General features: G+C 35.7%; 1 protein-coding gene across 1 annotated transcript in view; it reads left to right on the top strand.

Moving 5' to 3' along the window:
- The window catches only part of itgb8 (integrin, beta 8), a 27,358-nt gene extending 4,500 nt beyond the window's left edge, over positions 1 to 22,858 (top strand). Inside the window, exons 5-16 of the mRNA XM_056399642.1 lie at positions 321 to 460; positions 873 to 1,038; positions 1,804 to 1,962; positions 2,278 to 2,373; positions 2,626 to 2,718; positions 14,620 to 14,760; positions 16,094 to 16,514; positions 16,689 to 16,911; positions 17,014 to 17,117; positions 17,969 to 18,085; positions 20,001 to 20,164; positions 21,076 to 22,858. Of these exons, the coding sequence (XP_056255617.1) occupies positions 321 to 460; positions 873 to 1,038; positions 1,804 to 1,962; positions 2,278 to 2,373; positions 2,626 to 2,718; positions 14,620 to 14,760; positions 16,094 to 16,514; positions 16,689 to 16,911; positions 17,014 to 17,117; positions 17,969 to 18,085; positions 20,001 to 20,164; positions 21,076 to 21,204 (1,953 nt within the window). The 3' untranslated portion in view covers positions 21,205 to 22,858. The remainder of the gene's footprint in view (positions 1 to 320; positions 461 to 872; positions 1,039 to 1,803; positions 1,963 to 2,277; positions 2,374 to 2,625; positions 2,719 to 14,619; positions 14,761 to 16,093; positions 16,515 to 16,688; positions 16,912 to 17,013; positions 17,118 to 17,968; positions 18,086 to 20,000; positions 20,165 to 21,075) is intronic.

The following is a 22,858-nucleotide window of genomic DNA, read 5'->3' as shown; positions in this document are numbered from 1 at the left end:
TTCCTTTCAGTGAGTCAGTGCTGAAGCATTTCAATTTTTTTCATAAGGACAAAGTGCATTATTTAAAGAACCTGTACTCCTAAACACAGATAATGACTCAGTATTAGATCGTTGGCGCATATGAGATGAGTACTTTTCATTTTATATGGAATAAACTGCAGAAATATCAGAGCTGACATCTCTTCTTTAAATGAGGAATCTCTCAAACATGAATACAGTTTTTGTTTTCTTCTCTTGTGTCATATCTGATTTTGTTTTTGTCCTTTGTTCTTGTCCCGCTGTGTACCATTCTTCAACCATATATGCTGTCTGTGGTCCAGCTGAAGACAGTGGGTGTAGCTCTCTCTCTACGTATGACACAGCACTCCTCAGACCTTTGGCTGGGTTTCGGCTCGTTCGTGGACAAACCTGTCTCCCCTTACATCAACGTCCATCCCTCCAAGATCAACAACCCCTGCAGGTAAGGCTCAGAATTTACCGGTTTGGTTATTGATAGCTGAAAAAAAGTGGGTAGAGCTCATTTAGTTAATGTTCCTGCTGTGATTAGGATAGAAAGCCTGGTTTGTCATATTTCTCAGCTAACTTTTTCTTCTTTTAATGAGACAAAAAGATTGGTGTGGTGATTATTTAAAAAAAAAAAAAAATCCAAGCAAACTGCTCCCATTATGTGCTCCTAATTTTGTGTGACTCAGGGAGAGACTCATCAGTTGCTGGTGGCAACATTGTTTTGATGATGAGCTGTGCTGGGAGACTGAAACAACAGACAGGCTTTTGGCATTTGTTTATTCTGGTGGTTGTTTTGGAGCTCTGCATTCCTGAATGTTGCAATTAAAATCTTTTTCTGTTCTATGACTGTCTCTGCCTCTCACCAGTGATTATGAGATCCGCTGTCGTCCAGCCCACGGCTTCCACCACGTCCTAAGCATGACGGGAAACATGAGCGAGTTCACACGGGTGATCAAACGCCAGCGCATCTCCGGAAACATGGACACACCTGAGGGAGGGCTGGATGCTATGCTGCAAGCTGCTGTCTGCCAGGTGTGTATACACAGATGCCGGGAACTCAGGCTACATGTGTGAAACACAACAGAGTTTATTGAATACATTCACAGAAATGTTAGTTAAGCCCAAATTTGGAGGTAAGTCTCATGCTGTTAAATGAGGCATGTATTCTGGGAGAATGGAAGCAGCCTGACTCAGCACTGGATGGTGCCACTGGAACCCCACTATTTAATGACACCATTGCTGGGGTATGGCAGATGAACACACATAGAGTCACAGTTGCTTATACTATGGCTGCGGGAGGGCTGTGATTCACACCATGCAAGGGGGGCCCTGAGTAACCAGTCTGCAGGGAAACACCGTGGTGGTCATGAGTCTAGAAATAGACTCTACATTATGTCAGGCCTACTTATAAGCTCACTGAGTTTCCTTAAATACACACACGTGCACACACAAACCCATTTTTCTCACAAGTCACAGACATAAACAGGGAGATTCTGTGGCAAATGGAAGAATTTCTGCTGCTTTTGTTGTAATTGGGCATTATAGAAAGAGCTGATCACCAAGGGCACTAATATAATTCAGATGAGTAACATGTCTGAATGTGCAGTTTCTTACCACATGTTGTAAACTTCTAAAATATGAAGCACACACAAACAATATTTTCCACATTAGCTTCTGTGAGTGTAGCTGCTGTATGAGAATAAAAATGATGTCATTTGTGAAGTTGGGCAATAACTTGGGTTTTTTAGATTTACAGCTAAGCATAATATGGCATCTTGATTTTTGTCTCTCTTTTAGAGGGCAGTGGGTTGGCGACCAGATGCCAAGCGTCTGCTGCTCCTGATGACTGACCAGCCATCTCACCTCGCCCTGGACAGCCGGCTGGCCGGGATTGTGACGCCACACGATGGCCTTTGTCACCTGGAGAACAACGTCTACACAGGGAGCACCAGGATGGTGAGAGGAGGAAGATATTTGTAGGTGCTGAGCAGTCAGGGCCAGAAAAGCCACACTGAATTCAGAAATCACAATCAGCGAGGAAGCTTCAGCTGGACGTACAGTGCATCTTAAAGCTCACATGGTCACACAATAATGGACTGTGTACATTTCTACAGAGGCTGGAGGTGAAAAAGTTTTGCAGACTTTTAACCTGACAATAACAGATCAATGCTTTAAGATGATATACAAAATAACTGTACATGAGAACAGTCTTCTTAAACGTGGTTGGGCACTTACATTTTGTAATTTAGTTTGTTGGTTTCTCTCTCTCAGGACCATCCCAGTGTGGGTCAGTTGTCTGATAAGCTGCTTGAAAACCATATCTACTCCATCTTTGCTGTGGAGAAGCAGCAGTACCAGTGGTACGAGGTAATGTCTCCCACGCATGTACTTAACAACAGATAGTATAACTTTTAAACGGCGAAAATCTACTCTACATTGCCCCACAAAGATTTGAGGAAAGCAAGATTTTCCTCCAAGATCAAATGTTTTTATATGAATAGTAATGGTACTGACTTGTCTGACTTGTGCTGCTAGTGTAGTGTTTTTTCCAATATTATCTCGGAATTAATTTAAAAGCATGAAAGCATTTCATTACCCTCACTTCCTTCCCTTCCCTAGGAGTTGGTGCACTTACTGCCTGGTTCCTACCTGGGAAGGTTAGGCCTCTTCCAGGCTCCAAATCTAATAGAGCTGGTGGTGGACGCGTACAAGGTAAAGACTACTACTATGACATTTTATGCCTTACTATACTATGACGTTTTTATGAAGTTTTATGCCTTACTATACTATGACATTTTTATGACTTTTTATGCCTTACTATACTATGACATTTTATGCCTTACTATACTATGACGTTTTTATTAAGTTTTATGCCTTACTATACTATGATGTTTTCAAGACATTTAATGCCTTTTTATTCTATGATGTTTTCAAGACATTTAATGCCTTTTTAGTGGTTAGAACTGATGCCTAATAATCATAAGGTTGTGAGTTCAAATCCAGCTTACCCGTTTTACAATCTATGCTATTTTTATGCCTTACTATACCATGACGTTTTTATGACGTTTTATGCCTTACTATACTATGACGTTTTAATGACGTTTTATGCCTTACTATACTATGACGTTTTATGCCTTACTATAATATGACATTTTTATAACATTTTATGCCTTACTATACTATGACGTTTTTATGACTTTTTATGCCTTTTTATACTATGACGTTTTTATGAAGTTTTATGCCTTACTATACTATGATGTTTTTATGACATTTTATGCATTTCTATACTACAATGTTATATGCCTTAATATATTATGACGTTTTTATGACGTTTTATGCCTTACTATACTATGACATTTTTATGACGTTTTATGCCTTACTATACTATGACATTTTTATGACATTTTATGCATTTCTATACTACAATGTTATATGCCTTAATATATTATGACAGTTTTTTGACATTTTATGCCTTTTATGACTTTTTAAGCTTTACTATACTATGACATTATTTTGACCTTTACGGTAACTTGTTTAAGAATAACTTCATGGTCAAGTGGTTAGAACTGATGCCTAACAATCATAAGGTTGTGAGTTCAAATCCACCTTACCCGTTTTACGATCTATGCTATTTTTATGCCTTACTATACTATGACGTTTTTATGACGTTTTATGCCTTACTATACTATGACGTTTTATGCCTTACTATAATATGACGTTTTTATGACGTTTTATGCCTTACTATACTATGACGTTTTTATGACATTTTATGCCTAACTATACTATGACATTTTTATGACATTTTATGCCTAACTATACTATGACGTTTTATGCCTTACTATACTATGACGTTTTTTATGAAGTTTTATGTCTTACTATACTATGACGTTTTTATGACTTTCTATGCCTTTTTATTCTATGACATTTTTATGACATTTTATGCCTTACTATACTATGACGTTTTATGCCTTATTATACTATGACGTTTTTATGAAGTTTTATGCCTTACTATACTATGACGTTTAATGCCTTATTATACTATGACGTTTTTATGAAGTTTTATGCCTTACTATACTATGACATTTTTATGACATTTTATGCCTTACTATACTATGACGTTTTATGCCTTACTATACTATGATGTTTTTATGAAGTTTTATGCCTTAACATATTATGACAGTTTTTTGACATTTTATGCCTTTTATGACTTTTTAAGCTTTACGATACTATGACATTATTTTTACCTTTACGGTAACTTGCTTAGGAATGACTTCATGGTCAAGTGGTTAGAACTGATGCCTAATAATCATAAGGTTGTGAGTTCAAATCCAGCTTACCCGTTTTACAATCTATGCTATTTTTATGCCTTACTATACCATGACGTTTTTATGACGTTTTATGCCTTACTATACTATGACGTTTTATGCCTTACTATAATATGACGTTTTTATAACATTTTATGCCTTACTATACTATGACGTTTTTATGACTTTTTATGCCTTTTTATACTATGACATTTTTATGACATTTTATGCCTAACTATACTATGACGTTTTATGCCTTACTATACTATGACGTTTTTTATGAAGTTTTATGTCTTACTATACTATGACGTTTTTATGACATTTTATGCATTTCTATACTACAATGTTATATGCCTTAATATATTATGACGTTTTTATGACGTTTTATGCCTTACTATACTATGACGGGTTATGCCTTACTATAATATGACGTTTTTATGACGTTTTATGCCTTACTATACTATGACGTTTTTATGACGTTTTATGCCTTACTATACTATGACGTTTTATGCCTTACTATACCATGACGTTTTTATGACGTTTTATGCCTTACTATACTATGACGTTTTATGCCTTACTATACTATGACGTTTTTATGAAGTTTTATGTCTTACTATACTATGACGTTTTTATGACTTTTTATGCATTACTATACTACAGTGTTATATGCCTTAATATATTATGACAGTTTTTTGACATTTTATGCCTTACTATACTATGACGTTTTATGCCTTACTATACTATGATGTTTTTTATGAAGTTTTATGTCTTACTATACTATGACGTTTTTATGACTTTCTATGCCTTTTTATTCTATGACATTTTTATGACATTTTATGCCTTACTATACTATGACGTTTTATGCCTTATTATACTATGACGTTTTTATGAAGTTTTATGCCTTACTATACTATGACATTTTTATGACATTTTATGCCTTACTATACTATGACGTTTTATGCCTTACTATACTATGACGTTTTTATGAAGTTTTATGCCTTAACATATTATGACAGTTTTTTGACATTTTATGCCTTTTATGACTTTTTAAGCTTTACGATACTATGACATTATTTTTACCTTTACGGTAACTGGCTTAGGAATGACTTCATGGTCAAGTGGTTAGAACTGATGCCTAATAATCATAAGGTTGTGAGTTCAAATCCAGCTTACCCGTTTTACAATCTATGCTATTTTTATGCCTTACTATACCATGACGTTTTTATGACGTTTTATGCCTTACTATACTATGACGTTTTATGCCTTACTATAATATGACGTTTTTATAACATTTTATGCCTTACTATACTATGACGTTTTTATGACTTTTTATGCCTTTTTATACTATGACATTTTTATGACATTTTATGCCTAACTATACTATGACGTTTTATGCCTTACTATACTATGACGTTTTTATGACATTTTATGCATTTCTATACTACAATGTTATATGCCTTAATATATTATGACGTTTTTATGACGTTTTATGCCTTACTATACTATGACGGGTTATGCCTTACTATAATATGACGTTTTTATGACGTTTTATGCCTTTTTATACTATGACGTTTTTATGACGTTTTATGCCTTACTATACTATGACGTTTTATGCCTTACTATACCATGACGTTTTTATGACGTTTTATGCCTTACTATACTATGACGTTTTATGCCTTACTATAATATGACGTTTTTATGACGTTTTATGCCTTACTATACTATGACGTTTTTATGAAGTTTTATGTCTTACTATACTATGACGTTTTATACCTTACTATACTATAACGTTTTTATGACTTTCTATGCCTTTTTATTCTATGACATTTTTATGACATTTTATGCCTTACTATACTATGACGTTTTTATGACGTTTTATGCCTTACTATACTATGACGTTTTTATGACTTTTTATGCATTACTATACTACAGTGTTATATGCCTTAATATATTATGACAGTTTTTTGACATTTTATGCCTTACTATACTATGACGTTTTATGCCTCACTATACTATGACGTTTTATGCCTTACTATACTATGACGTTTTATGCCTTACTATACCATGACGTTTTTATGACGTTTTATGCCTTACTATACTATGACGTTTTATGCCTTACTATAATATGACGTTTTTATGACGTTTTATGCCTTACTATACTATGACGTTTTTATGAAGTTTTATGTCTTACTATACTATGACGTTTTTATGACTTTTTATGCATTACTATACTACAGTGTTATATGCCTTAATATATTATGACAGTTTTTTGACATTTTATGCCTTACTATACTATGACGTTTTATGCCTTACTATACTATGATGTTTTTTATGAAGTTTTATGTCTTACTATACTATGACGTTTTTATGACTTTCTATGCCTTTTTATTCTATGACATTTTTATGACATTTTATGCCTTACTATACTATGACGTTTTATGCCTTATTATACTATGACGTTTTTATGAAGTTTTATGCCTTACTATACTATGACATTTTTATGACATTTTATGCCTTACTATACTATGACGTTTTATGCCTTACTATACTATGACGTTTTTATGAAGTTTTATGCCTTAACATATTATGACAGTTTTTTGACATTTTATGCCTTTTATGACTTTTTAAGCTTTACGATACTATGACATTATTTTTACCTTTACGGTAACTGGCTTAGGAATGACTTCATGGTCAAGTGGTTAGAACTGATGCCTAATAATCATAAGGTTGTGAGTTCAAATCCAGCTTACCCGTTTTACAATCTATGCTATTTTTATGCCTTACTATACCATGACGTTTTTATGACGTTTTATGCCTTACTATACTATGACGTTTTATGCCTTACTATAATATGACGTTTTTATAACATTTTATGCCTTACTATACTATGACGTTTTTATGACTTTTTATGCCTTTTTATACTATGACATTTTTATGACATTTTATGCCTAACTATACTATGACGTTTTATGCCTTACTATACTATGACGTTTTTTATGAAGTTTTATGTCTTACTATACTATGACGTTTTTATGACATTTTATGCATTTCTATACTACAATGTTATATGCCTTAATATATTATGACGTTTTTATGACGTTTTATGCCTTACTATACTATGACGGGTTATGCCTTACTATAATATGACGTTTTTATGACGTTTTATGCCTTACTATACTATGACGTTTTTATGACGTTTTATGCCTTACTATACTATGACGTTTTATGCCTTACTATACCATGACGTTTTTATGACGTTTTATGCCTTACTATACTATGACGTTTTATGCCTTACTATAATATGACGTTTTTATGACGTTTTATGCCTTACTATACTATGACGTTTTTATGAAGTTTTATGTCTTACTATACTATGACGTTTTATACCTTACTATACTATAACGTTTTTATGACTTTCTATGCCTTTTTATTCTATGACATTTTTATGACATTTTATGCCTTACTATACTATGACGTTTTTATGACGTTTTATGCCTTACTATACTATGACGTTTTTATGACTTTTTATGCATTACTATACTACAGTGTTATATGCCTCAATATATTATGACAGTTTTTTGACATTTTATGCCTTACTATACTATGACGTTTTATGCCTCACTATACTATGACGTTTTATGCCTTACTATACTATGACGTTTTTATGACTTTCTATGCCTTTTTATACTTTGACATTTTTATGACATTTTATGTCTTACTATACTATGACGTTTTTATGACACTTTATGCCTTACTATATTATGACGTTTTTATGACATTTTATGCATTACTATACTATGACGTTTTATGCCTTACTATACTATGACGTTTTTTATGAAGTTTTATGTCTTACTATACTTTGACGTTTTTATGACATTTTATGCATTTCTATACTACAATGTTATATGCCTTAATATATTATGACGTTTTTATGACGTTTTATGCCTTACTATACTATGACGGGTTATGCCTTACTATAATATGACGTTTTCATGACGTTTTATGCCTTACTATACTATGACGTTTTATGCCTTACTATACCATGACGTTTTTATGACGTTTTATGCCTTACTATACTATGACGTTTTATGCCTTACTATAATATGACGTTTTTATGACGTTTTATGCCTTACTATACTATGACGTTTTTATGAAGTTTTATGTCTTACTATACTATGACGTTTTATACCTTACTATACTATAACGTTTTTATGACTTTCTATGCCTTTTTATTCTATGACATTTTTATGACATTTTATGCCTTACTATACTATGACGTTTTTATGACGTTTTACGCCTTACTATACTATGACGTTTTTATGACTTTTTATGCATTACTATACTACAGTGTTATATGCCTTAATATATTATGACAGTTTTTTGACATTTTATGCCTTACTATACTATGACGTTTTATGCCTCACTATACTATGACGTTTTATGCCTTACTATACTATGACGTTTTTATGAAGTTTTATGCCTTACTATACTATGACCTTTTATGCCTTACTATACTATGACGTTTTTATGACTTTCTATCCCTTTTTATTCTATGACATTTTTATGACATTTTATGCCTCAATATACTATGTCGTTTTTATGCCTTACTATACTATGACGTTTTTATGATTTTCTATGCCTTAATATACTATGACATTTTTATGACATTTTATGCCTTATTATACTATGACGTTTTTATGAAGTTTTATGCCTTACTATACTATGACATTTTTATGACATTTTATGCCTTACTATACTATGACGTTTTATGCCTTACTATACTATGACGTTTTTATGAAGTTTTATGTCTTAACATATTATGACAGTTTTTTGACATTTTATGCCTTTTATGACTTTTTAAGCTTTACGATACTATGACATTATTTTGACCTTTACGGTAACTTGCTTAGGCATGACTTCATGGTCAAGTGGTTAGAACTGATGCCTAATAATCATAAGGTTGTGAGTTCAAATCCAGCTTACCCGTTTTACAATCTATGCTATTTTTATGCCTTACTATACCATGACGTTTTTATGACGTTTTATGCCTTACTATACTATGACGTTTTATGCCTTACTATAATATGACGTTTTTATAACATTTTATGCCTTACTATACTATGACGTTTTTATGACTTTTTATGCCTTTTTATACTATGACATTTTTATGAAATTTTATGCCTAACTATACTATGACGTTTTATGCCTTACTATACTATGACGTTTTTATGAAGTTTTATGCATTTCTATACTACAATGTTATATGCCTTAATATATTATGACGTTTTTATGACGTTTTAGGCCTTACTATACTATGACATTTTTATGACATTTTATGCATTTCTATACTACAATGTTATATGCCTTAATATATTATGACAGTTTTATGACATTTTATGCCTTACTATACTATGACGTTTTATGCCTTACTATACTATGACGTTTTTCTGACATTTTATGCCTTACTATACTATGACGTTTTTATGAAGTTTTATGTCTTACTATACTATGACGTTTTATGCCTTACTATACTATGACGTTGTTATGACTTTCTATGCCTTTTTATTCTATGACATTTTTATGACATTTTATGCCTTACTATACTATGACGTTTTATGCCTTACTATACTATGACGTTTTTATGACGTTTTATGCCTTACTATACTATGACGTTTTATGCCTTACTATACTATGACGTTTTTATGACTTTCTATGCCTTTTTATTCTATGACGTTTTTATGAAGTTTTATGCCTTACTATACTATGATGTTTTTATGACATTTTATGCATTTCTATACTACAATGTTATATGCCTTAATATATTATGACGTTTTTATGACGTTTTATGCCTTACTATACTATGACATTTTTATGACGTTTTATGCCTTACTATACTATGACATTTTTATGACATTTTATGCATTTCTATACTACAATGTTATATGCCTTAATATATTATGACAGTTTTTTGACATTTTATGCCTTTTATGACTTTTTAAGCTTTACTATACTATGACATTATTTTGACCTTTACGGTAACTTGTTTAAGAATGACTTCATGGTCAAGTGGTTAGAACTGATGCCTAACAATCATAAGGTTGTGAGTTCAAATCCACCTTACCCGTTTTACGATCTATGCTATTTTTATGCCTTACTATACTATGACGTTTTTATGACGTTTTATGCCTTACTATACTATGACGTTTTATGCCTTACTATAATATGACGTTTTTATGACGTTTTATGCCTTACTATACTATGACGTTTTTATGACATTTTATGCCTAACTATACTATGACATTTTTATGACATTTTATGCCTAACTATACTATGACGTTTTATGCCTTACTATACTATGACGTTTTTTATGAAGTTTTATGTCTTACTATACTATGACGTTTTTATGACTTTCTATGCCTTTTTATTCTATGACATTTTTATGACATTTTATGCCTTACTATACTATGACGTTTTATGCCTTACTATACTATGACGTTTTTATGAGGTTTTATGCCTTAACATATTATGACAGTTTTTTGACATTTTATGCCTTTTATGACTTTTTAAGCTTTACGATACTATGACATTATTTTGACCTTTACGGTAACTTGCTTAGGAATGACTTCATGGTCAAGTGGTTAGAACTGATGCCTAATAATCATAAGGTTGTGAGTTCAAATCCAGCTTACCCGTTTTACAATCTATGCTATTTTTATGCCTTACTATACCATGACGTTTTTATGACGTTTTATGCCTTACTATACTATGACGTTTTATGCCTTACTATAATATGACGCTTTTATAACATTTTATGCCTTACTATACTATGACGTTTTTATGACTTTTTATGCCTTTTTATACTATGACATTTTTATGACATTTTATGCCTAACTATACTATGACGTTTTATGCCTTACTATACTATGACGTTTTTATGACTTTTTATGCCTTAATATACTAAGTCGTTTTTATGACATTTTATACCTTTTTATACTATGACATTTTTATGACATTTTATGCCTAACTATACTATGACGTTTTATGCCTTACTATACTATGACGTTTTTTATGAAGTTTTATGTCTTACTATACTATGACGTTTTTATGACATTTTATGCATTTCTATACTACAATGTTATATGCCTTAATATATTATGACGTTTTTATGACGTTTTATGCCTTATTATACTATGACGGGTTATGTCTTACTATAATATGAAGTTTTTATGACGTTTTATGCCTTACTATACTATGACGTTTTTATGACGTTTTATGCCTTACTATACTATGACGTTTTATGCCTTACTATACCATGACGTTTTTATGACGTTTTATGCCTTACTATACTATGACGTTTTATGCCTTACTATAATATGACGTTTTTATGACGTTTTATGCCTTACTATACTATGACGTTTTTATGAAGTTTTATGTCTTACTATACTATGACGTTTTATACCTTACTATACTATAACGTTTTTATGACTTTCTATGCCTTTTTATTCTATGACATTTTTATGACATTTTATGCCTTACTATACTATGACGTTTTTATGACGTTTTATGCCTTACTATACTATGACGTTTTTATGACTTTTTATGCATTACTATACTACAGTGTTATATGCCTTAATATATTATGACAGTTTTTTGACATTTTATGCCTTACTATACTATGACGTTTTATGCCTCACTATACTATGACGTTTTATGCCTTACTATACTATGACGTTTTTATGAAGTTTTATGCCTTACTATACTATGACCTTTTATGCCTTACTATACTATGACGTTTTTATGACTTTCTATCCCTTTTTATTCTATGACATTTTTATGACATTTTATGCCTTATTATACTATGACGGTTTATGCCTTACTATACTATGACGTTTTTATGACTTTTTATGCCTCAATATACTATGTCGTTTTTATGCCTTACTATACTATGACGTTTTTATGACTTTCTATGCCTTTTTATACTATGACATTTTTATGACATTTTATGCCTAACTATACTATGACGTTTTATGCCTTACTATACTATGACGTTTTTATGACTTTCTATGCCTTTTTATACTTTGACATTTTTATGACATTTTATGTCTTACTATACTATGACGTTTTTATGACATTTTATGCCATTTTATACTATGACATTTTATGACATTTTATGCCTAACTATACTATGACGTTTTATGCCTTACTATACTATGACGTTTTTATGACTTTCTATGCCTTTTTATACTTTGACATTTTTATGACATTTTATGTGTTACTATACTATGACGTTTTTATGACACTTTATGCCTTACTATATTATGACGTTTTTATGACATTTTATGCATTACTATACTACAGTGTTATATGCCTTAATATATTATGACAGTTTTTTGACATTTTATGCCTTACTATACTATGACGTTTTTATGATGTTTTATGCCTTACTATACTATGACGTTCTATGCCTTACTATACTATGACATTTTTATGACTTTTTATGCCTTTTTATACTATGACATTTTTATGACATTTTATGCATTACTATACTACGATGTTATATGCCTTACTATACTATGACGTTTTATGCCATAATATACTATGACTTTTTAATGATTTTTTATGCCTTACTATACTATTACATTTTTATGACATTTTATGGCTTACTATGCTATGATGTTTTTCGCCCATATTGTGTCTTAATTTACTATGAGATTTTTTGCCATTTTTATGCCTTACTATACTATGACGTTTTTATCACTTTTTATACCTTACTATACAACGTCATTTCAAGCCCTTCTATACTTTAACGTTTTTATTACCTTTACGGTGACTTGTACTTAGACTTGTACTTGGACTTGTATATACATTAATGATATTCCTTCATATGTACATACATTTAATATATGGAGATTCAACATCTATACATATCTTACATTTGCATATGGGCATTTCTGAATGTAAATTCAGATCTTATATGTTGCAGCCCTACCAACGTGACAAGACCAAACATACCAAAATTTAATTGTGCTTAGGGCCCCACAAAGGCTTGGGCCGGCCCTGCTTTGAAGAATAAGATCTTTCTCACTTTTAGATCCCTTTGTTTCTCACAGTATATTATCAGTCCTTAAGACGACAGGGTCAAGTAAAAGGTTGGCAAGAGGAGTACAGAAGCACAGCATGAGCTGAATACATGAGCCCACGCAGTCCGGGTTAAAAAGTTTTTAGGAATTAGTCCGCTGATCTGCTGAGTCAACATGAGCTTGGTTTTCTTTTGGCCTTGTTTGATCATGCAAGCTGACCAAGAGCACATTCCTGTTTGCAGGAAAGGGTTGTGAATCAGTGATTCTACAGTATGTTTCTGAAGGTGCCTGCAGCTTGTTGGTATCTAGCAAATTTAGGTTTGAATGACACTTGTAACAAGACTTACTCTAAAATCCTGAAGTTGGTAAAACAGATGATGGGAGATGTTTTTGGTTGCTGAAGGCCTAATGATACAGAAAAACACAAACGAGAACATGAGGTTACAGAGGGGTAAGGCCTTCTGTGCATGGGCATGTGTGTGTGCGTGTTTGTGTGCGTGTGTGTGTGTATGTGTGTGTGTGTCAAAGCGTTTGTTCAGTTGGCAGCAGTCTAGGCTATAATCTTGCCTCAGGCACAGCGCTCCATTGTTTGCTTCGAGAATCTGCCGAATCCACAGATCCGGGTGCACAGCCACATGCACACACACACACACACACACACACACACACACACACACACACACACACACACACACACACACACACACACACACACACACACTCACTCACTCACTCACACACACACACACACACACACACACACACACACACACACAGACACACACACACACACACACACATATGCATACACAAGCAGCAGAGCCTGAACAGAAGCTGGCATTATAATAGCTATCAGATCCCCGCGGAAACCATGTGTCCTAATCATGAATGAATACAAAGATGCTATTTTTGGCCCCACCTCCTTGTTCCCATAAACCCCCCTGTATGTCAGAAAGAAAGACAGGACGACAATGAGGGCTTTCTGGGGACATGTGACAACTTTAATTAATCACAGTTCTCTTTCTGTCTCTCTTTCTCCCTCTTGCTTCATTACTTTTCACTCTCACAGATTATGTTCATTAAAATTTAAATTGCAACTGTTCTTGCAACCTGTTCTCCCTCTATTTTATCCCTTGCTCACCAGTAACGTTGGCTTTAAAGAATTTCTTGATACCAGGTAGTAAATTTGATGTTGCTTTTTCATCTCTTTCCTCCCTCTCTCCACCCAGAGTTTGTTGTCAGAGGTGGCGGTGGTGGTGTCAGTGGAGGACAAGGCAGTCAGCAGGTACTGGGTGTCTGTGTCACCTGTCTGTCCTGACGGTTCCACAGCAAAGGACCAGAGCTGCTCAGGGGTTCAGCCCGACCAGACGGTAAACACACAAATATAATTTCCATATGCAGAAGTATCAGAATGCACACGCATGATGAAGAATTTGGCTAAATGTTTCTCCGATTTATCCATAAATCTTTGATTTAAGATCCTAGCGATATCAGTGGACATTTATTGGTTGGATTGGATTACTGTGACACATACAAACACACACAAGACATCACTGAGAGCTTTACGTGACAGAAAAGATTTTGTAAATAATCCGAGCTGAGAGGATTATAGGCTGTATTTAACAGGAAAACATTTCCATGTGATGTCACCCTAAAATCCCTATTTTTCCTTATATCAGAACTTTTATGCAAACAATTAGGACATTCATATTTAGAAATAGGTTGCTGGACAAAACAAAAGTCCTATAGTCTGCACCACTACAAAGAGCTTTTTTATATATATATACTTCTTGGCACCACACAGGAGATCATTTGGTACTAATTGGAGTGTTTTGACTCGAAATTTTCTTTCTGTTCATCCCCTAAACTGCCTATGAGACTCCTCTCCTCCTTAACCTTTTGGGGCTCTTAACTTTTTCGAACACAAAGCTGCTTAAACACTACTCTGCAGTTAGTCCTATTGTACAAAGTAAGTGAAGTTCATCCATTTAATCCATGGGTGGATTAAAGTGAATTATGGAAAGTACCCATGCTTACCAGAATGGTGATAAAAATCAAGCAAACAGCCTTATTGTTGATTCACAGCTTTGGCGTGCACAATGTTCCACATAAACCACATCAACAGAATAATCATCAAATTAAGCTAGCCCCCGGGTCCTTATCCAACTATTTAAGCCTTATCAGAAATTGTCATAATGATGCAATGAGAAGTAGCTCATTTAATGTCATTCCTTTTAGATTAACACCAGGAGTTTCAAGGGGAAAAATTTTTTTCAGTCTACTTTAACTGTTCTGGGGTCTCTGAAGCAACAGCAGAAATGCTTGTCAAATAGTCAGTCATTAATCTGTTCTGCTGGTATGTTTTTTACTTGTCCTGCCTTATGTGAAGATCTGTCACTCCCCTTTCTAATGGAAATGGGCTTTCAAGGTTATCGTGTATTTTAACTACAACAAATTTATTTTTACTCTATGTCAGGACCGGGTGATTGCAGTCTTGTATTACCTTTAATATTGTCAAATAGATCTACTTATCTACAGCCATGTTAGCAGTTCTGTGAGGCTACACAGGCACAGAGCTGCTTTGAGCTCAATGTTAATGTCAATAACAATAACAATGCTAACATGCTGATGATAAGCAGCTTTACTGTTTACCATTAAGAATCATTCAGTAGCTGTTTTCAACATCTTTGTCTTTTCATGCAGGTTTACTTCAATATCACCATTGGCCTGCACTCCTGTCCTGATGATGGTGAAGATGAAGATGTACGAGTGATGGTTCGTCCTGTGGGATACAACGAATCCACTGTCATTAGGATTCACTCTAAATGTCGCTGCCGTTGTGGATCAACAAGGCGCTGTCATGACGACAGCCAATCACCATGTACAGGGACCCAGAACGGTGCCAATCAGCAACAGAGGCAAGATCACGGACTGATTAACGACTCAAACAGAGATTCAAACTGGAAATGCAGAGCCGATGGGTCTGATGTTGACTGCAGTGGTCGGGGCATGTGTGAGTGTGGAAAGTGTGTGTGTGACCAGAGCAGGCTTGGGACAGTGTACGGGAAATACTGCGAGAGAGATGACTTCTCCTGCCCGTATGAAGGGGGACTGCCGTGTGGGGGTAAGGGGGACACACTTTAGAAATGAAAAGTATTATGTACATTTAGCTCAAAGAGACATGACAAGAAATGAAGAAGTTATAATATGAGCACTTTTGATGCAAAACATACATAGTCCACAAGTTTTAATTCACCTCTGTAACACTTTTCCTCCTGTCACTGCTTGTCCATCTCAGGACGGGGTGAGTGTGTGTCAGGTGAATGTGTGTGTGAGGATGGCTGGACGGGAGATAGCTGTGCTTGTCCCGTCTCCAAAAGGACCTGCCTGTCAGCCAGCGGCTTGTTATGCAGCGGACGGGGAAGATGTGTGTGTGGCAAGTGTGTGTGTGATGACCCCCGATACTCTGGAGACTTCTGTGAGAGATGCCCTGCTTGCCAAAGCACCTGCCAATCATACTGGTACTTGTCACTTTCTGTTTCGCTACCACAAAGCATGATGGGAAGCTCCTACAGACTGATTTGTAGTTGAAGCTGACACACGGTTTTGTCTCTTTCTTTTAGGAAGTGTGTGGACTGCCACCTGTCTCACGGGCTCACACAAAAAGAGGCAGGACACTGCAACAGCACCTGCGCACCATTGGTGGGCTACATGGATGATGTATCAGGTAAACTCAGTTTAGCCAATAAAATCTGCTCTGAGCACAAATTTTCACATAGGCTTTGCACCATTCACGGTTTTTGTGGATATCAGGAGAGATTAATTTACTTATAATATGACATAATATCATGGATTGTATATGTGTTTAATTCAAACCTTGGGCTTCACCCGAGCTTCACCCTGATAAAAAAGTTTTAACTAAGAACCTACAGAGTAACCAATCACCAGGTGGTCAAATTTTGCTCTAATTTGGTCTCCACCAACTCCTGAGAAACGACTGGCACACAGCAACTAAATGCTCCACTATGTTCACCAGTCTCTAATACTCATTCTATACCATAATTAGCACATATAAGCATGTGTTTCAAATACGGGTAAACCAGCTAAAAAGGCAGTTGACTCTTTTCACTATGCCAGAGGAGTTTGCCTTTCTTTTCAGACTGAGAGGACACAGACACACAACTGCAGGGAGCAATGCCATCACATGCAGTTACAGAGACAGTGATTGTGTGTTTTTCAAACTCTTTGAGCGCAAGGTGTAGTGCAGTGACAATCTGGTTTCTGTTTTAACAGCTCCGTGGTGGTCAGGTGACAGGTCTTTTTACAATGTTTGTGCTCTGAAAGATGTTACAGCACAGAAAATGGGCAAAAATTAGCGTGTTCACCTGGGTGTCATGTTTATATGTTTATATATATATAAAAATATTGATTAGTGCAGCTTAGGTGGGAAATGAAGAGCTGTTGAGCTCTTGGGTTAGGATTGTCCCTGAGCTGAGTCTTTCTAGACTGTAAATCATCTCACTCTCGCTCACTCTCTCTCTCCATCTGTCTCTCTCTTGTCTTTTCTTCCATTTTTAGGTCAAGCAGGGGAGATGTGGATTCAGTGTATGTACATCAGTAATGACAGCTGTCGCTATCGCTTTCAAACCAGCTCACAGTCTGGTCAGACCCAGCTTCACATTAGCACAAGACCAGGTATAATGTCAACACACACATACACACGCACGCACACACACACACACACACACATGCTTTCATTCGAGGTCACTTCCGTTGCTACCATTGCTGCACCACAGCACCCTGGTGTATTTGAGTCAGCAAGTCTGCTGTCAGTGTTACAGCTGTATTTTACATTTCCCTTCAGTTCCCAGGTCAATTTCATTTTGATTTTCACAGCCACACACACACACACACACACACACACACACGCACACACACACACAAATACACACACAATTTAAAACCCAGTAGTTCACACATGCCCTGGGTTACACACACACACATAATTGCACATCCAAGTGTAACAGTTCATCCCCGCCTTCCCAATTTTTGGAACAGCACTGCTCATTGTGCAGCCGCCCCCCCCCACCCCCTTTCTCCTGCCCTGTCCCCACAGCCCCCCTCAACCCAACGGGACACTCTCTTCCTGCTCACGCCTACCCCTCCTGGGTGCAGCAGGAGCCAGGTCTCCATGGTAACCCTGTTACAAAATGTCAGAGCTGTCTTTGGGCTCTTTGTGTTGAGCGATGAACCCGTCATCCACACATGCTCCCCAGCAGATACACAGCCTCCTAACTATTCAGTACAGCACCACTGGCACAGCAGCCACTAACCGAGCTGTGTGTGTGTGTGTTGTGTGGAAAGTAACTTAGTGTATTTACTCAAGTACTGAACTGAAGTGCAATTGTGAGGTACAAGACGTAAAAAACACAAGATAAAAAACATAATAAGCCTCTGAAATAAAACTCATTGTTAAAGATTAAAAGTTAGGAGCCACAGATTTCCTTACGCAATTCAAGCGATTGTCAGAAAATGAGTACAAATGCAGTAGAAATTTGTTTATTCTTCTTTTTACACCACATTCATCTTTTCATGACCCCTCAGATTTACTTTCTGACCCTTAGGCCCCATGGCCTGACCCCTAGGATGGGAACCAGTGACCTATAAAGTAGTTAAACAAGCTCTACTGTGTCCAGCTACAACAGTATATGCTGCTTATGCATCGTTGCATCACTATTAACAATGTAATATGTCATATATATATATATATATATATATATATATATATATATATATATATACACTGTTGCCCATAAAGTTGGAATAATTTTGTTTTCAGACACAATCCTCTGTTTATTCCAATTTAAATGCATCAGTAATCACTTTGGAAGAATAAATCACATTGTCACAATCATTTCATGGAAAGAGGTAAAAAATATTTTATTCCAACTTTATGAGCAACAGTGTATATATAGCAATAAATCTATAACAGGTCACATTTTAATTTGTAAAAAGTACTTTTACTTTCGAAGATTAAAGTACAATTTGCTGTTAATACTTCTGTGCATTTACTTAAGTAGGATTTTGAATGCAGGACTTGTAATGGAGTATTTTTACATCAATGTGTTGGTACTTTTACCAAAGTAAAGGATCTGAATACTTCTTGTACCACTGCTGCTCCTACACGTCTTCTAAGTTTTAGACACTGAAAGTGAGGAAACTGAGGACAGTTCAGTCTGTCCTGCACTGTCTTCAAAGGGTTGGTTGAGGATTAAAACTTGGGTTTTAAGATTAAAGTTAGGATTGGGTTTAGGATAAGACCTGGGGTCAAGCAGGTAGTTTGTTACGGTTGAGGTTTGTGTAACAAGATAGGGAATGCATTATACAAATATAGAAATGCAAAAAAAATCATTTGAGTGTGTGTTGGTTTTGTGTGGGTCAGTAGGGATGTCTGCACCTGCACCTGCAACTATAAAATTATATTTCTTTTGCACATTTTAGTGTGTGTTTGAGTGTGTGTTCAGATTCCATTATGACCTATTTAAAGTGTTCCAGTTCTCCACAGTGAAACCTCATGTGTGTGTGTGTGTGTTCCTGTGTGTGTCCACAGAGTGTGCCAGCAGTAGCAGGCTTGTGGGAACGTTCCTCGGTGTATGTGCCCTGACAGTGCTGTGTGGGCTGGTGGTGGTCGCCATGTCACGGTTGGTTCTACAGAAGAAAGGCTGGTCACCAGGGGGCGCTGCCGAGGATGGAGTTTATCACTGCACTGTAAAGGTTAGTTCTCAGAAGTCAAGTAGGCTGGTGGTGGATCAGCACTGCAGGGGTTTAATTGAGGGGAGGCTGAAGTGTCCCTGGAGCCCAAAGAAGCTTTAGGGAGCCCTTAAATCCTTAGGATACTTTTGTTAATGTGAACTGTTTGCTCAAACCAGGAATGAGAAATTTGAGAATGCTGCTAGAGGTACAGCTGTATTTTACATTTCCTCTCAACTCCCAGCTCACCATGTAAGGCGTCCAGATTTGTGACCTTACAGTGATGTATAGCGCCTTTGAGAAGAAGGAAAGGATGGAAATATGAGCAAGGGGGAGATATGTAACTGGTCTGAGTTGTTTACAATCATTTGGAAAGCCCTCATTCTTTGTTCATCTTAATGACACGACAGATTATAGATTGGTCACCATTGGTCACTTTTAGGGGAAATGTGGTGCGTATTTTACCGTATCTGGGAGTTTTGCAGGTGTTGAAAAGCTGTATCTACTTCCTCAAGGATTACATAATGTAACAAATCATTGCCATCCACTGGTTGAACATTTATGAAATCCCCATAATATTAAAGGGGCTGATTTTACGTCAGATTCAATTTAGTAGTCACCAGGATAACTACACAGCTTGTGAAGACAGCCAAGGCTGAAAAAATTATCCAAATGACATCAATTGCATAATTCTGGCTTGGCCAACTTTTTTTTTTTTTTTTACAGAAAATGTAAGGTCTTAATGTTGTCAATGCACAGTTAGTTTTACAGTTAGGGTTAGAATTATGGTTAGGGTTAGGCTCAGGTGGTCAGGCATTTGGTTGTGATGGTCAAGGTGTGGTCACGGGGCCAGGGAATGCATTATGTCAAATATAGTAAGACAAAGGTGTGTGTGTGTTTGTGTATTACTGACATATGTCTGTCACCCGACCCAGGACCTGTCATACATTCCTACAACCAATGAGAAGACAGTTACCTACAGGAGGGATCATCCACCTGACCGCCCTGTGGAGATGCACATTCAAGTTCCCAAGATGCCCCTCGGTGACCCCTGGCAGTACTAGCCAGAGACCAGAGGTCACTGTCAGAAGCAAGGCAGTAGAAGACGTAAAGAAGAAGAGTTGGACTAAAAAGCTTCTTTTCTGTCTCTTAACGTTCATGAAACTTCAACCAGCTGTATGTGGAGACTGAGAGAGGTTAACTAAACTATGGAAACCTCCATGGAATCACATTTGTAAAATGAACTGACCAGACGCTCGTAGACTGTGTGACTAATGTGGCCAGTGGAAATTGAGCTGAGACAAAGAGCACAAGTCCCCCGCCTCTCAAAGGGTGATCATTCCTCGCTTTTTAGCCATGCAGCAATTACTGCTCTAACTTATGGACACATGTGTGCGTGTCTGTGTGTGCGCGTGTGTGTGTGTGTGTGTGTGTGTGTGTGTGTGTGTGTGTGCGATTATGCGTGTGTGGTGCAGGTAGATGCATTTGTGCTCTATCTAGGCTTTCTATTTATAATTTTATAGTAAAAACACTACATGTTTTAGGTTCATGTGACTGTGTGACACTCCAACTGTACTGTCTCCCTGTCTTAGTCTGCCCCCTCGTGGCCAGCTAGAAGTACGATATTTGCTCACAAATAATACTGTCAACACATTACTGACCTCAGCTGTCTTGTGTCGGGATTTAATTCATGAAGCACACCAGTGACTCTTTATTCCTTCTTACATTGATTAGATTTTCAATCATCTGTGGAGTATCTGGTTTTATTGTTATTTGTTGCATTTTCTTTTCATAAGTATATAGTTTCATATGATTGTCAGTTGTTAATAATCTGGTTAGACTTGCACCAGAACAATTGTTTTGCATTATACTACTGAAAACTGGGGTCTCTGGGGCAACAGAGCTGTAATGGTGGGTCTGAGATGATTAGTTTGCTATTTGTTGGGCATTAGAGAGCATCTATTTGAAGCTATTGTAACAAAACCACAACACTGGAATAACAATGGGCTGAAAATCCATATGTAAAATACAGACACACTGATAATTAATGGCAACTTAATCATCAATCGCCTGAACATGTGACCTCTATATCAGAGACTGAGCTGTGTGTGCATGCATCTGCTGATCATCCCAGAGCCATTACTATCCAGAACTCTAGATAAACTAATATGTTTAGACTCTGAGAGCAACTCCTGGAAAAGAATGAATGCATGAATGAATCGGCTGTAAAGGTACAGAGACTGGAGGTGGACTTACTCTCCTTACACTCCTCATGCACTAGATCCAGAGTGCCAGTTGCATGGCATCTTGTGACTTTTGCTTGCCCAACCCTATTCTTTTTTTTTTTTTTTTTTTTTTGTATTTAACGCAAATGTTGTTTACAGCAGTAGCTGCTCTATTTTTCTGTAAGTCAGGAACACTAATGATTATTTATTGTGATTTTATTATTTTCTCTTTTATTGATATGTTAATTATACAATTTTATGATATGGCTACTTGAGTAATGGGTATTACTGTTTATGTTTATGAAGACTGGTCTATATCCTTAACCTGGAGAATAATTCAGCAATAAGGTAACAATCATCTCATTTTACCGGGCACGCAGTTCGGTGTAACAACAGCACTTTTATGTGTAGTTTTGTTGTCAATTAATGTGACTAGTTGTGTAGCATGTATGATTTCAACCCAATAAAAATGTGCAAGATTTTTTAAAAATCA

This window comes from Seriola aureovittata, chromosome 16 (genome assembly GCF_021018895.1).
Source record: "Seriola aureovittata isolate HTS-2021-v1 ecotype China chromosome 16, ASM2101889v1, whole genome shotgun sequence".
Taxonomy (NCBI): Eukaryota; Metazoa; Chordata; class Actinopteri; order Carangiformes; family Carangidae; genus Seriola; species Seriola aureovittata.
The sequence above is the reverse complement of the archived record's forward strand: the minus strand, read 5'-3'. Positions and strand labels throughout refer to the sequence as shown.